The sequence below is a fragment of the Delphinapterus leucas genome, chromosome 16 (genome assembly GCF_059928025.1).
Source record: "Delphinapterus leucas isolate spDelLeu-1000000601 "Yukka" chromosome 16, BTC_Dleu_Yukka2, whole genome shotgun sequence".
In the NCBI taxonomy this organism is placed as follows: domain Eukaryota; kingdom Metazoa; phylum Chordata; class Mammalia; order Artiodactyla; family Monodontidae; genus Delphinapterus; species Delphinapterus leucas.
Genome location: NC_143144.1, coordinates 31,799,309 through 31,814,134, shown reverse-complemented (window position 1 = coordinate 31,814,134; position 14,826 = coordinate 31,799,309). Strand labels below are relative to the sequence as shown.

General features: G+C 50.5%; 1 protein-coding gene across 9 annotated transcripts in view; it reads left to right on the top strand.

The window, feature by feature from the left end:
- Positions 1-14,826, top strand: part of DLG5 (discs large MAGUK scaffold protein 5) — a 189,964-nt gene that overhangs the window by 110,022 nt on the left and 65,116 nt on the right. For 5 of the 9 annotated variants that reach the window (XM_089897748.1, XM_089897749.1, XM_089897744.1 and 2 more), the window contains 5 exons: positions 4,981-5,124; positions 5,387-5,514; positions 6,795-6,904; positions 7,604-7,713; positions 8,522-10,772. In XM_089897748.1, coding sequence (XP_089753874.1) covers positions 4,981-5,124; positions 5,387-5,514; positions 6,795-6,904; positions 7,604-7,713; positions 8,522-8,745 — 716 coding nt within the window. In that variant the 3' untranslated portion in view covers positions 8,746-10,772. Of the gene's footprint in view, positions 1-4,980; positions 5,125-5,386; positions 5,515-6,794; positions 6,905-7,603; positions 7,714-8,521; positions 10,773-14,826 lie in introns of those variants that run through there. The other 4 variants (XM_089897747.1, XM_022590971.2, XM_089897750.1 and 1 more) reach the window with 3 other exon arrangements.

The following is a 14,826-nucleotide window of genomic DNA, read 5'->3' as shown; positions in this document are numbered from 1 at the left end:
TGGAAGGGTTCATTTGTCCTGTGAAGCAGGAGCCTCCTGTGAATGCTGCTCCGAGGACCCCCGTGTGTGTCCACTGTCCTAGAAGGTGTGTCCTCCCTGCTAGCAGGGTGTGGAGGTGGCAGTGGGCCTCAGAAGGTGGGACAGCTGGTTTCCTCCTCCTCTCCTTCCTTATTTATTGTTTCAGTTAGGGCCTTAGTCACAGTGAGTTGAGTGAGTCCCACCTTTGTTCATGGCCCACAGGTCACTGTCAGTGAGGACAGGGGTTGGCAAGCCATAGCCTATGGGTCAAGTCTGGCTGTTTTTATATGGCCTTCGAGCTAAGAGTGGGTTTTTACATTTTTAAATGTAAAATAGACTCTTCACCTTTTGGCAGTAATAGTTGCTTGATTCTCCCTTCCCTTTTCTTCTGTAGATACCATCTCTGGTGTATCTGGTGTATGTCTAGTGGATGTCTTTGGAAAACAGCCATGTGTCTAGCCTTCCTTTCAGTTCTTCAGTGGGTTTTTTTTTTCTTTTCTTTCATTATGTATTTTGAAGTGGTCTTTAAATTGTTATTTCTAAATTGTTATATCTTACTGTTAAATTGACTCTTTTATCATTATGTCCTTCTTTATGTCTATAAATGTTTCTGGCCTTAAAGTCTATTTTGTTTAAGTATTATTAACACATCAGTTTTCCTTTGGTTAAGTGTTTGCATAGTTTGTCTTTTTCCATCCTTTTATACTTTTCTGTAGCTTTATATTTACGTGGCTCTGTAGGCAGCATGTAGGGTTTTTTCAACCCACTGTGATACTTCATCTTTTTTCATTTTATTGAGATATAATATATGTATAGAAAAGCGCACATACGTCTACAGAAAAGTGTACATCCTGAGACGTTTTCACAATTTGAACACACCTGTGACAATCTTTCTTGTTTAATCAGAGTGTTTAATCACTGATTAAATCATGACTGATATATTTACCGTCTTCCAGTTTGTTTTCTGTTGTCCTGCCTGTTTTATGTTCCCTTCACTTCCTTTTCTTCCTTTTGGATTAATCCAGCATTTTTATTATTCTGTCCCCCCATCTGTTAGTTTTTAGTTAATCATTTTGTTTTACTCTTTGGTGGTGGTGGGGGGGTAGATTCCAGCAACCCTCATGATATATATCTCTGACCTACTGCTAACATGAATCATTGCTTTGACCGCTTCTCTATTAATTCTAAAACATCAGAGCACTGTGACGACTTCTTTACCTCCCCCCCACCTTTTGCATTATCATTTTCATTTTACATATATTTTAAATCCAACAGTGTTACTGATTTGCATGTCAGTTATTCACTTATATTTATCCTCTCCATTATTCTTCATTCCTTCCTGCAATTCTCTTTCCTTCTGATCTTTTCTTTCAGCTGAACACTCCCTTCAGCATTTCTTTTTTTTCCATCTTAATTGAGATATAACTGGCACATAATATTGTGTGAGTTTAAGGTGTACAGGATGATAATTTGATAGGTGTACATGTTGCAAACGGTTTACCACAATAAGGTTAGTTTAACACATCCTTTACCTCATATAACTACCATTTTCTTGATGTTATGGTGACCTTCAGCATTTCTTGTAATGCAGGTTTGTTGGTGACAAATTCTCTAATTTTTTGTTTTTTTGGTCTATTTTCCCATCGTTTTGGAGATTTTTCACTGGATATAGAGTTTTAGATAGGTAGATATTTTACTTACACATTTTAAAGATATAATTCATTGTCTTCTGGCTTTCATTGTGTATCTGTTTCTTGGGGCTGCTGTAACAAATGTCACAAGCTTTGTGGTCAGCACAGCATACATTTATTCTCTCACAGTTCTGGAAGCCAGAAGTCCAAAATCAGTACCACTGGGCCAAGATCAAGGTGCTGGCAGGTCCACACTCCCGTGGAGGCTCTAGGGGGGAATCCGTTAGGTCCATTGGTCTGTGGTGTTGTTCAAGTGCTGTTTCCTTATTGATCTTCTGTCTGGTGGTACTATCCATAACTGAAAGTGGGGTATTGAAGTCCCCTACTAATACTGTGTTGGTGTCTGTTTCTCCCTTCAGTTTCATCAGTGTCCACTTCACTTATTTGGGAAGTCTGATGTTGGGTGCATATATGTTTATGATCGTTGTATCTGTCTGGAGAAGTGACCCTTTTATCATGCTATAATGTCCTTCTTTGTCTCTTGTGGCAGTTTTTGTCTTAAAATCTATTTTGTCTGATACAGCTGTGGTCACCCCTGCTCTCTTTAGGTGCCCGTTTGCATGAATTATTTTTTTTCCTATCCTTTCACTTTTAGCCTATGAATGACCTTAGAGCTTAGGTGAGTCTCTTGTAGACAGCATATAGTTGGATCTTTTTTATTTATGCATTCAGCCAATCTGCGTCATTTAATTGGGGCATTTAATCCATTTATATTTAAAGTAATTACTGATATGGAAGGACTTACTATTGCCATTTTGTTAGTTGTTTTCTGTATGTCTTGTTGCTTTTTTGTCTATCTTTTCCTCCTTGGCTGCCGCCTTCTGTATTTCATTGATTTTTTTTTTAATTTTTATAGTGACATGTTTTGATTCCCTTCTCATTTCCCTTTGTGTATATTTTATAGATATTTTATTTTTGGCTACCACTGCAGTTACATAAAACATCTTAAGGTTATAACAATTCATTGTAAACTGATGGTAGCTTAATTTCAATCCTATATAAAAACTCTACTTTACATCTCTGGGATCCCGACCCCCCCACCCCCTTTATGTTATGGATGATACCAATTACATCCTTTTTACATTATGTGAACATTAGCGTAGTTTTATTATTACCTTTATGCTTTTGGTTTTAATATCTATACCAGTTTAAAAAGCAGTTTTCATAACTACATTAGGTTACTTCCAGATTGTCTATTTGTCTGTATATTTACCCTTCCCAGGGAGTTTTTCATTTTCTCTGGACCTCTGACTCTTGTTGGATTTAGTGCTTGCGAGATGCTCTGTAGCCCCCGATGATTCTGTAACTATGAGGACTTCTGACAGAGCAGATTATTCGGGGAGGAAAAGGAATCTTCTAAATTGGTGCCCCTCAGTGTGGAATGTTAATAATCATTAGGGGAGAAGATGATTCTGTTCAAGTTAAGTTGAAGACATAGTGACTTAGTGTCCGTACACAGGGAAATGGATAAATAGGTGCAGGGCATCCATCCCGTAGGGTGTTCAGAAGGAGCTAGGGAGATCAATGTGCATCACCAGGGATGCGGTTCGGAAGCATAAGACTGAGTAGAAGAGGGAGTTGCGGAATGTTGCATGTGTCCTGTATTTTTGCATGTATCATGATACAAAATGTATCTTGTCATTTTTGTTGAGCACGTGGACATACATAACATAGTTTCTAGGTGTTTTGAGCCTGTAAAAGTCAACATGTGAGAATGACACCTGGAAGAGGATGTACTTTATATCCTTATAACCAACTATGACGGTGGTTATGAGGAAACTGTTGACGACCAGGACTGGAGAAGAGGTGTTGGAGAGGATGCCTGGCTTTATCTGTAATGTTCAAAGTTTTAAAAGAGGGGGTGTTTTTATCTCTTCCTGGAGGAAGTTCTTTGCCCTGGGACTCCACAGAGCCTTCAGTCACAAGTATGCGGGGGTCTTGGACAGTGAATGTGATCACCAAACCCTCCCCCTGCTTTAATAACGGATCACCTGGTCACCAGGTTGAGAAATGCTGTATAGGAAGCGATATAGACGTGCCTGGATAATCATCAGACCAAAAAAATGTGTGCGCTTCTGCCTGTGAGCTCGGCGCTTGTGGAGCTGAGGCTGCACCGAGCACCACCCTGTGTGTTCACCTCTAAAGCTCTGCCATCTGGTCCGTCTTCCTTCATCTCCTAGTCACGGGCCTTCCGGGCCGGACCTCTCGTTGACCCTTCCTCACAAGCCCACCTCAGGCGACCCTCCCCTCAGCTCTGCCCCTCCTCATCGCCACTCCCACCCCCCCACCCCCCCCCCCCCCGCCGAGGGTGAGGCTTCTTGTCCCGCTGCCTGGAGCTGGCAGGCAACTCTTGTACTACGGTTGTCTTGTTTCTTACCTGTTGCCGTCGGTGAGCCTGGTTAGAGCGTGAGCTCTGCAGTGGCAGGGACTGTGCTTTCTACTCTTTTTAAAAGTGTTTCCGAGATGCCGGCACAGCGATTGGTACAGGGGAGGTGCCAAGAAGATATTTGCTTGCTGATTTTTAGGCGGTCACTTCCTGCAAGGATTTTTTTATTCATTTGGTGGAAGGGGAGGTTTTTACTACATGTATCAACTAGGATATTGGTTTGACTGCTGTAACTGAGACCAGACAACAATGGCTGAAGTGTGGTAAGAAGCTTATTTCCCTGCCACATAAAAGTCTGAGCTGGTGGGGGGAATCCCTGGGAGGCAGCTCTGTTCTGGGGATCATAAGGGAGCCAGGTCCCTTCTGTCCTGTGGCTCTGTCATTTCCTGAGGGTTGTTCCCATCTGCAGGATCAGAGCTGGCTCACTGCACCCGGTCCTGTCCGTTTCAGCTCATGGGAAGGGGGAGAGTGTGCTCACCCCACGGGGCAGGCCTGGGTCACATGACCACACCTACCTCAGGGGAGGTTGCCTCTCTAGAGAGCAGAGAATATATACTAGGGGTGAGGGGAGGGCGCATTGGACACACACGGAAGCATTTGAGCGGGATGAAGTGCTGCAGTGTCTTGGGTGTCCGTGGAGCAGGGACACTGTGCTGGACTCCAGGAGCGGCCGGGCCCCGGTGTGCCCGGGGTATGGGACTCTCAGTGCTACAACTGGGCAAGTCCCAGGCAAACCAGGGTAGCTGGCTCCGGATTTGTGGAGTGAAGGAGGTGGGCCTTCCTGGGGTAAAAGCAAGGTCAGGGGAGCCGTGGGTCCCCAGCCCCTCCCCTTCCTCCCTCTGCTCCAGGTGGGTGTCCGTGACACTGCTCCCCTCTCTCCCTCAGATTCGGTGAGCCTTGCCTATCAGCGGGTCCAGAAGGTGGACTGCACTTCCCTGAGGCCCGTCTTGATCCTGGGGCCTTTACTGGATGTGGTGAAGGAAATGCTCGTGAACGAGGTGCCCGGCAAGTTCTGCAGATGCCCCCTTGGTAAGGGATGCCCACGTGCCTGCTGGGCTGTGTCTGTCCCTGTGTTTGTGTTCATCCCCCTGTTCCCGGGCATGGATCCCAGGATGTTTCAGAGTCCCCTGGACTTGGCTCAGATCAGTGTGCAGCCTCTGGTTCTTTGTCCGGGAGCGAGGACAGCAGGGCTGGGTCCCTAAAGTCTCTTCTGCGCAGCGTTCTTCCTGGCCCGTGCAGTGACGGCTCATGGTGCCAGGGCATTCCTGATTCCTGTGTCTGTGCTTTGCAGAGGTGATGAAGGCCTCCCAGCAGGCCATCGAGCGGGGCGTCAAAGACTGCCTGTTTGTCGACTATAAGCGGAGGAGTGGCCACTTTGACGTGACCACAGTGGCTTCCATAAAGGAGATCACAGAAAAGGTACCTGTTGCTTCAGACCAAGGGATGGGGGCGCCTCTCTGAGTCCGGGGTTTGGACCCCAGTGTGTGTCCGGGCTCTGTACCTTTGCACATCTGCCCTGCATGTCTCTCGGACCTTCATGAGCTCGCCTGTGTCCCGTTAGTCTGAGTTAACCTACAGGGGGCTGGCCCCCGTTGCTTCTTGTGCTTCCGCTTTCGTGAGTAGGAAGCTAGTCCTGGGCAAAAGTCGCCCTGTGCATGTGTCACCTCTCCCTCTCTGAGGGGCTCTGACGACAGCTTTGAACTCTAGGAAAGGCCCCTCGCAGGGGTTTCTACAACAGGGTCCCAGAATGCCTCTGCTGAGCTTGTGTGCTGAGCTGATGTGCCTTATTCTAGGGACAGGGGCACGGCTTCCATCAGGGCCACGACCCTGCAAGGATAAGAGCCGTTGCCATGGGCCTTTAGGCTTGTGAACATGCTGGGGTCTGTTTGCCAGGTAGTATGAGGGGAACTGGGGAAATCTTTTGGAAAAGCATCCCTCACAAGTCTGAGGATGTGGGCGCTTTCTGGGCTGCATCCTTCCTGGGTGGTCAGTTTACCCCACCAGGCTTTGGATCCCTCCTGTTACGTGAGGGAGTTGACTTCTTACAGCTGTCAGTGCAGACTGCCCAGTTAAAGTGGACGAGCTCCAGTCAGGGGTGCCCCAGGACGTCGGGAAGCCTGCCAAAGGGTGGACCCCCTCAGTGGAGCTTTCAGGGTGCCCGTGGCCTGCCTTTGGCTCGTACTCTGCCTGGAGGCTCAGGGGATCCATGGGATGCATTTCAATCACAGCCATGCAAAGACCCACACTCCCCCTCTCCTGCTTCAGCCCCCCCGCCGAGTCTCCGCATCTTCTTTTGCCCAGACTGGCAGAAGTAAGGTTTCTGAGGCCAGGTGGGGTAGCGCTTTAGGAAGCGCTTTCCTATATCTGGGTGAAGGCAGGAAAGGGAGTTTGGAGTGGGGTCGTCCAGACCCCGCTTGGCCCTGGTTCCCAGACTGGACCATCATCACAGCTGACGGCTTGTGGGGAGAGATTTTCCCAGATGAGGTTTCCCCTCTGTGTATCATGTGTGGTCTTAACGAAAGACTGGTTTTGCTGCCTCGTTCGTTGGTAGAACCTTGTATGTTCACTTACAGGGCAAGGCAGGGCAGTGTCAGGGGAGGGGTGGGGCCCATCGGTAGCAGAGGAAGGCTGGAGTGTCCAGTGCTCCCGAGGCCCCGGCCACACACCTGCCCAGGTGTTCACTCTCTCCCTCCCCCCAGAACCGGCACTGTCTCCTGGACGTCGCCCCCCACGCCATTGAGCGGCTGCACCACATGCACATCTACCCCATCGTCATCTTCATCCACTACAAGAGCGCCAAACACATCAAGTAGGTGACAGGCTCCTCAGGGGCTTGGCTTGGGGCCTTGCTGGGGAGGCGCTGCTGGCTCACAGCCGTGGGGCGGGGGGCCCCTTGGCCTTGAAATAGGCATCCCATGTAGGAGCGGCCTTCCCCTCGAGCCCCCATCTCACACTGAGCCAGGCGTGTGAAGCCAGCACAGCCCTCCACTCTCCGTGCTGTTTGGATGCTGCCGCCCCTCCCTGAGTAGGTCCAGCTTTTCTGTCTCCCCTCCTGACTCCCAGCCCCTTTCCCCTTCTCCTGCCTCTCAGCTGGGCACTCACAACAGCACAGGAACTGGGTGGCCTGGCCTGGGTCCAGCTCTGCCGGGAGCTGCCTCATGATGTGGATGGGCCTTTGCTCCCACTGGGCTTGAGTTTCTGTGCGGGTTGGGCTAACGGCTTGCCAAGGCCCTCCTCCACTTTGCCTTTCTGTGCTTCCGGGCTTCTGATACCTGCACTCGGGCGCCAGCTGAGGTGTCTGGTCTCTGTGTGCACACACTGGGGTTCCCACCTTGCCCCTCTCTGCCCGGAGCTCCCCGTGGAGCCCGCAGGCTGTGCTTTACCAGGGGAGCCCACGGGGACCCTGTGGTGGTGGAGACCCCTGTTACTCTGGGCAGAGAAGCAAAGAGGAGGGAGGGCCGGGGGGGGAGGTGAGAAGCTCAGCCTGGTTCCCTGGATGTCCCAACAGGGAGCAGAGAGACCCCATCTACCTGAAGGACAAGGTGACTCAGAGGCATTCCAAAGAGCAGTTTGAGACGGCTCAGAAGATTGAGCAGGAGTACAGCAGGTTCTTCACAGGTAGGTGTGCGTCAGGCCTGCAGAGGAGGAGCAGGCGGCGGGGATGGATGCAGGCTTCCCAAGGACGTCCTTCCTAGAAGTGGTAACAGCCCGCACTTCCGGGGTGCCCGGTGGATGCCGTCACAGTGAGCACTTTCGTCACAGCTGGTCTGATGGCAGGCCCAGGGCAGCTTCAGGAAGTTGCAGGTCCAAAGGTAAAGTCCACTAATTCTGGCCTTGGGTCACAGTCTGGCCCTGTGTGGCGGCTGCACAGGCGCCCTGTAGCACAGCTCCAGCGTTCCCTGGGCGGGTAGCACGGCGGTGGTGGCCGTGACCATCTGTCCCCAGTGCCGTCCAGGTCAGGCCAGTTTTGCAGTGAAGTTTGAAGATAAGCTGCACCTTCACTCTCTCTGGTCTTGGAAACAAAGCAAACCAGAAGAAGCAGGGTTCCAGCTGACCAACTGCCATTTCACTTGGTGACTTTCAACCTCTTCCATGAAATCAGTCATTTGTAGGGGGCATAATAACACCGTGGCCACAGAGGGGTGGAGACAGTGATTTTAATTAACTTGTGGAGAGTGTTATGATCTAGTTCGGTGCTTCTCATGCAACATTTGGCCTCAAAACCCAGCCTTGGTGCTTCTGTCTACGTATGTGTCATGTGTGTTTGTGTTTTAATTTCCAGTCCATTACAGACCGGTATTTCAGTCAGATGCATTAACAGTTACTAGAGAAGAGAGCATTAAAAACTCCAAAACTTAACAAAATAAAAGCCTTGACTTTTTGTAAGATTCAACAGATGTAAAATTACTCTGTCACATTTCCATAGCAGTTTCTAAACCCTCGCTGTCCATTTCTGTGGCAAGCAGCCAGCGCTCGGCGCTGTTCCGTGGATCCCGCAGAGAGCCCTGGTCTAGTGTCTGCCGGGCTGTGGTGCTGAAAGCCTGCAGAGCAGGCCTGAGCCAGAGCTGGAGACATTCCATCATCTTTGCTGGGAATCTTCTCTGGGCCATGGGATGCCCAGCTTCCGAGACCCAACCTTGTCACCTGTAGAATCCTGCTGCCGATTGGACCATCACAACACAGCCCAGACTGCCTTCCAGTGTGCTGGGACTCCCCATTGCATGACTAGGCAAAGCAGCCCAGAGCATCATTGCAGTGGGGCCTGGCAATTCATGTGTGTGGTCAGATCCTGTCATCCCTGTTACAGGGACCAGGGCAGCCTGGCAAAATGGGACACCAGCCTTCAATTGAGCGTAAAATTTTAACATCCTATGGAACAGTTGCCGAGAGGGATAGGTAAAAAGCCGAAGTGATTTGCACTCAACTCTTTATTTTTTCTTTTCCAATTTCTCACTGATGGAAGAGAGTGAGAGGCGGGAGTGGGGCAGGAGGGCCAGGTAGCTCAAAACAGGCAGAACGCCAGGAAGAGTAAAAGATGTGTTTATTTGCCTTCACCCTGGGGTCTTCCTCTGGGCCAATGACGTGTGTGTTTGGGGGCTCTCTTGCAGGGGTCGTCCAGGGAGGAGCCCTGTCGAGCATTTGCGCTCAGATCTTGGCAATGGTCAATCAAGAGCAAAATAAAGTCCTGTGGATCCCAGCCAGCCCTCTCTAGAACTCGGTGCTGGGGACAGCTGCAGCTTGGCCGCCGGCGTGACTGCCTGGCTCAGCTCTCTTTAGCGACTAAAGATAGACGTCTCTGTATATAAACGTGAAGGGGAAGGATCCATGAAGCAGGACTCCAGAAGCACCTCCTTTGTAGACAGAGGGCCGCAGACTCTGTTCCTCTCACTCGTGCGCTGTAAGACAGAAGACTCTGTAGAGGGGCTCGACACCAACCTTTCTCGTAGCCAGCTCATCAGAGATGCTGCAAAGAGAACCTTTCAGATCACAAGTTTACAAGCCTTTTCTAAGTATTCGGTTGTTTATGTTTACTTGAACGGCTCCATGTTGTCGCTGCCCAGCCCCTGCCCTTTTCCTCACTGTCGCTTTGGTGTTGGTTTTGTGCCTGTTTTCAGCGAGACGACTCTGGAACCTCGCTGGGGGCCGCTTTGCTTTGTGAGGTTCTTGTCAGTGGGACCAGAGCTTTGACAGACTTCATGCTCCTTGGTGGCACCTCTCCTGGAAGGACCTGCGAGTGCCGATGGTTCGACCGTCGGCGGGCGCGGAACCAGTGCCTTTGTGGGGCAGACTCTCCGGCGGCAGTGTATTCCCCTCCTGCACAGAGGAGGGCGACTTGGGCCCGTCTCGCGGACGCGTCCCTCAGACTTTGTCTCCTGCCCTCTGCGTCCTCTTCTCGTCCACCTGCATCCATGATTCCAGCGTTCTCTCTGGTCCTCGGAGCTTCATGGGTTCACTGTGACACAGCCGGTTCCAGGCAGGGTGTTAGGCTGGGGCTGATGCATGCCACTGGGTCCTCTTTAGGTTCTGTGAATAGTGACAGCCTTTACCAGTGCAGATTTTGCAGGGTAATTCCTAAGCGCTCTAGAGTGGGGCGGGCACATCAGCTCTACTTGATATAAAAACATTCGTGTTTCAGACTTTGAGCAGAGAACCCTTACGGAAGCTTAAGGATTAGTGCAGTCACTGTCAAAACTCAAAAAAAGAGAAACCGGGATCTATCTAGTCTTGGCTCCAGCGCTTACAGCATGAGCAGTGCTCCACGGGGATGGCTTTGTTTGGGGTTTGTGTGGTTTTTTTTGTTGTTTTTTTTTTTTGTTTTTTTACCGCTTCTGACGCTGGATGTTTCTGGCTGAAGGTTTGATCTGGTTCCTCCTTAAACTGTGCGTCCTCTTAATAATAGGTACTGTACGGGGCTCCGGGTAAGTGTCACTGGGGTAGGACCTCTATTTTAATACTGTTCCTAACATTTCATTTTACTAGCAAGAAATCGCTGATTTCATTTTATTCTTTGTAATTCTAGACACTAGATTATAGTTTAGTCATAGTGACATTTTTTTAAAAAAGGGATATATTTTCTTGCACAGTTGTTCGAAAAGAGACACGTTTCAGTCCTCAGTGCTGCCCTTCGTTTCACAGGTACACGCGTTCTGGCTCAGACAACTGGGACCCCCTGCAGGCTGTCGAGGGGTCTCACTGGCGCCCTGCGGGGCTGCTGCTCTGGGCGGCGGGGGTGGGACAGTGATGGTACAGTGTGCACAGGTACTGTTCGGACAGACTGGGATTTTCTGTACTAAAACCTTCCTTTGTATCGAAAGTTAAACAGACTTTAGTACAATAAATAAAGGTCAATTTCTGTAACTTGCTGTGGTGAGGAGACCTGCATTCATTGAGTTTCCACCTTTCCCTGCCTCCTGCCCTCTCTTTGTTGCTAAATTTGAGGCAGCCTTCCTCCCCTGCGGCAGGTGGCTGGAATTGGCCGCCACGTGAGGTTCTCGCCAGCTCTCACGATGGTCAGGAGCCCCTCACCTGTGGCCTCAGCCGCTCTGACTCCCTCCTTCTCTCCCATGTGCCCCTCTGTCCAGCAGAGCTATGGGTAGTGCTTGCGGCCAGGCAGCTGATTTGTGCAAGATTCACATCCTGCCCTGGGGGCTCCCATTCAGATACGCAGGTTTGGGCTGGGCCGAGAAAAGCCAAGGGGGTTTGAAGGACGCCAGTGTCCCCTCGTGTTCTCAGTCGAGTCCCTGTCTGCCAGGGGGTGAGGCCCAGACCGGGCCCCCGGGGTGAAGAAGGCCGAGCCTGGCCCAGGGGCTGTAGTGCGAGACCACCCATGGCTCTCCTGGGTAGCCACTTTGGGCCTGAAAGTCTGTTCCAGGGTGGCAGGAAGGCTGGGAGAAGTGGCCAGGAGGCCAGGGCTGCCTCTGTAGCGCCCCGAGGCCCAGGTCAGAGCAGAGCCCTCTTCCTCTGCTGTTTGCTTGGAGGAGCTTGAGGGCAGACTCTTGTGGAAAAGCCTCACGCTGCACCAGAGGCTGGGCCAGCAGGGGCCGACTCAGCGCCAGTGCCTCCCTGGTCATGGCCCACGGGTGCAGCTCCACTGTGGACCCTGCAGTCTCACCTGCAGGTCCCTCTGGCCTTGCCTGCAGCCACAGGAGTCGCCGAGCTGCGTCGGACTGTGGCCGTGGAGAGGAGGGGAGGGCCTGTGCAGCCGGCCGGGCCCCAAGCCCGCCGCTCCTCGGCCTGCGTGAAGCCAGCCACAGGGTCGCCTACATCTTCTTGACAAACTCAGCACTGACCTTGGGGGAGGAGGGCATGCGCCGCGGCCTGGATCCTGTGACCCACCCAACAAATGCTTGTTTGAGGAAATGGTTTCTTTTAAAAGAGGTCCATGACGATGCCAAAGCCATAGCAGCTCACACTTGTTGCACTATGAGTGATTTTTATTTTCTTCTTTAGACTTTTCTGTACTTTCCAAGTTTTCTACGGGAAACTTGGTTTTCTTTTACAATTGCAGGGTAAAACCGCTACGCCTCTTCAAACGGAGGGCAGTTAGGTCGCTGAGCTCATAGACTGCTTGTTTCTGGATGCGCTGAGGCCTTGCAGGGCTGCCCCTGGGACACCGCTGAGTGGCACTGGGTTGGCGCGGGTGTGCAATTGTGTGTCTCTAAACCGTGCAGAGCCCAGGCAGGGGCTGGAGGTGCGCAGCCTTTGCCCCCAGTTGGTGTCTGTCTTACACAGGCTCAGATCCTTCTGGAAAGGCACAGCTGACTTTCAACTCCAGCCTTGAGGCCTTGGACAGATCTCGCCTGGGCCTCCAAAGACAGTGCAGACGAGATGACCTCTGAGGCCCCCCTTCCATGCTGACACCTGAGTTATGGGCGCGGAGTGGGACTTCCCTCCTGGCCTTGCAGAGCCTGAGCAAAACCCCAGCTCTGGGAGCCTCGGCACACGTGACTTTCTGAGACTGGAGGAGTCCTTGACACCTAATGCGCAGGAGCAGAAGCCGAAGGGGTCTGGACCGGGAGCACTGGCCCAAAGTCCTGGGCCTCTCTGGCCAGAACAAGGCTCTGAGGCTGACCAAAGTGGCTGGACAACTGGAGTTTGGGGCTGGGAAGCTGAGCTGCCGCCCCTCTCGGGGTTGACAGGGCAGAGGGCCACCCTGGTCACGGATGCCAAGGACGGATGGAGAGAAATAACGAGGAATTGCTGGGTGGGGTGCAGAGCAAGCATCATCTCACAGCTGGGAGTGTGGCTGGCATGGGGGCGATCATCTTCTTGCAGGGGATGGGGCTCTGAGGCCCGAGCCTGGACAGCCGGGCCTTCTCCCCTGCACCCTTCTGCTGCTCTTCTCCCTGTGGCTTTCCTGGACCTTATTTCAATCATGCATGCTCTTTTTTTCATGTGCTCATACCTTCCAGAATGTAGTCTCTGGCTTCTTGATGGTTTTCCCCTTCAGTTCTCCTTGCTATTATGAGTTTATATCTTTTTTTTTCAACCGTGAAATGTGTCAGACATACAAAAGAGCATATACAGTATAAATATGCGGTCTAAAGAATAATAAAATGGACAGTGAGTCCACTGTTAAGGAACACTACCACTACTGTAGAAGCCATCTTAACACCCAACAGTAGCTGAATTCTCCACCTTTTCCCCCAAAGTGAGCACTGTATTGACTTGTGGTTTAATGATTTCCTTGCTTTTTTCTATTTTCACCCCCAGTGGAGGTGTTTTGAAACAATGTCATGTGTGGTTTTGAAAACACTGGGCCTCAAGCACACACTGAGCTGTGAGGGCACAGGGCAGCACTGCCACTGTTTGATGACATTTGCCAGACAATATAATTGGCTCTCTGGGGCAGGGCGGGCCTCCGCTTCCCTGGGAACTTTGAAGAGCCCTTTCCCCTTGGGGAAGTCAGTGAGCAGGGACTTGAATGAGTCCTGGGGCGTGTGGCCGTGCTGTGTCTGGCAGAAATATGGTCAGAGGGTGTGGACCGCTGACTGCAGTTTTCAGGCTCACCACAGCCATCCTCTGTATTTCAGCAGTAAGCCAAAGCTGAGCACGTCTGTGGGAGGAAATGCTGGTTCCTCTTGCTGATCTGGAGAGCAGGAAGGTCTCCAGCTCATGTCGATAAAAGCCTAGGAGAAATAAGACCCGGGGCCGGGATCACCTTAACGTTCTGTTCTTAGCTGAGCCCTATGAAACGAGCAGAGACTTTGGTGCTAACAGCTCTGGACATTTCTGTCTTGAGTCCCTGCTCCAGACCAGACTTCTTGTCCTCTTGGTCTGGTGCCAGCCCTCATCCTGGTACCTCCTCTACTTTCCTGAGAATTTCCTGGGAGTTTTCTTGATTTCTTTTTTTGACTTTCCTCTCCTCTCTTTTGATGGATCTCCTGTTTTTTGTGCTGCTTGTGAGGAGAAAGGATTAACCCCTGATCCGAATTCTTTCTTCAGAGGAAGATGACTCCATTTACCTTCTCTTAGAATTGTTTTCTAGAGAAGTTCTGGATTAAGAAAAAGGCAAGGCCTGTATCCACCATGGTCTGCTGATGGGTGCATCTGGGGTGGGAGGCCTGAGGGTCAAAGTAAACTAACAGATAAACTTGCTGTCGGGTTTCCTCCTCGTCCTCCCTCCTTTCTGGAGCTTCCGTTATTTATATGTTGCACACCCTGGACAGAGTCCCTCAGTTTCTGACCATCTGGCATCATTTCGTCATTTTGCTCTTTTTCGGAGGGGATTCACTCAGCTTTATCTTTCGAGCCTTTCTGTTGAGTTGTTCAGCTTTTGCTATCCGGTTTTTAATTCCCAAGAACTCTTTCTTTTTTTTTTTCCAAGAACTCTTCCTGAATGTCATTTTTTTATCTCATTCTATGCTTGTTTCTTGGATATAATATCTTCTCACACCTGAAGACAGATATTTTTTCTTCTCACGTAATTCTAATTCCTCCAAGGTTTAAGGTTTTTTTATTTGCCGGTGGCTTATTTATTTATTTATTTATTTTGTGGTCTGGGTGATACCAGGACTGGGGATACCTTGTCTTGTATATTAGCGCTTTAACCTCAGGTATCAGGTAGTCCTTTTATGTCAGCTAATGATTAATCATGGGCATTTAATTTAATGGTCCAGAACAAATGGGGAGGTGTGTAGTCTGAGTTTCTCTGGAGTGGCCTGGCTGGGCTGCTCACTGGGGAATCCTAGTGATGGTCTCCTTAGGTCTGTCTTCCGATTCCCCACAGGA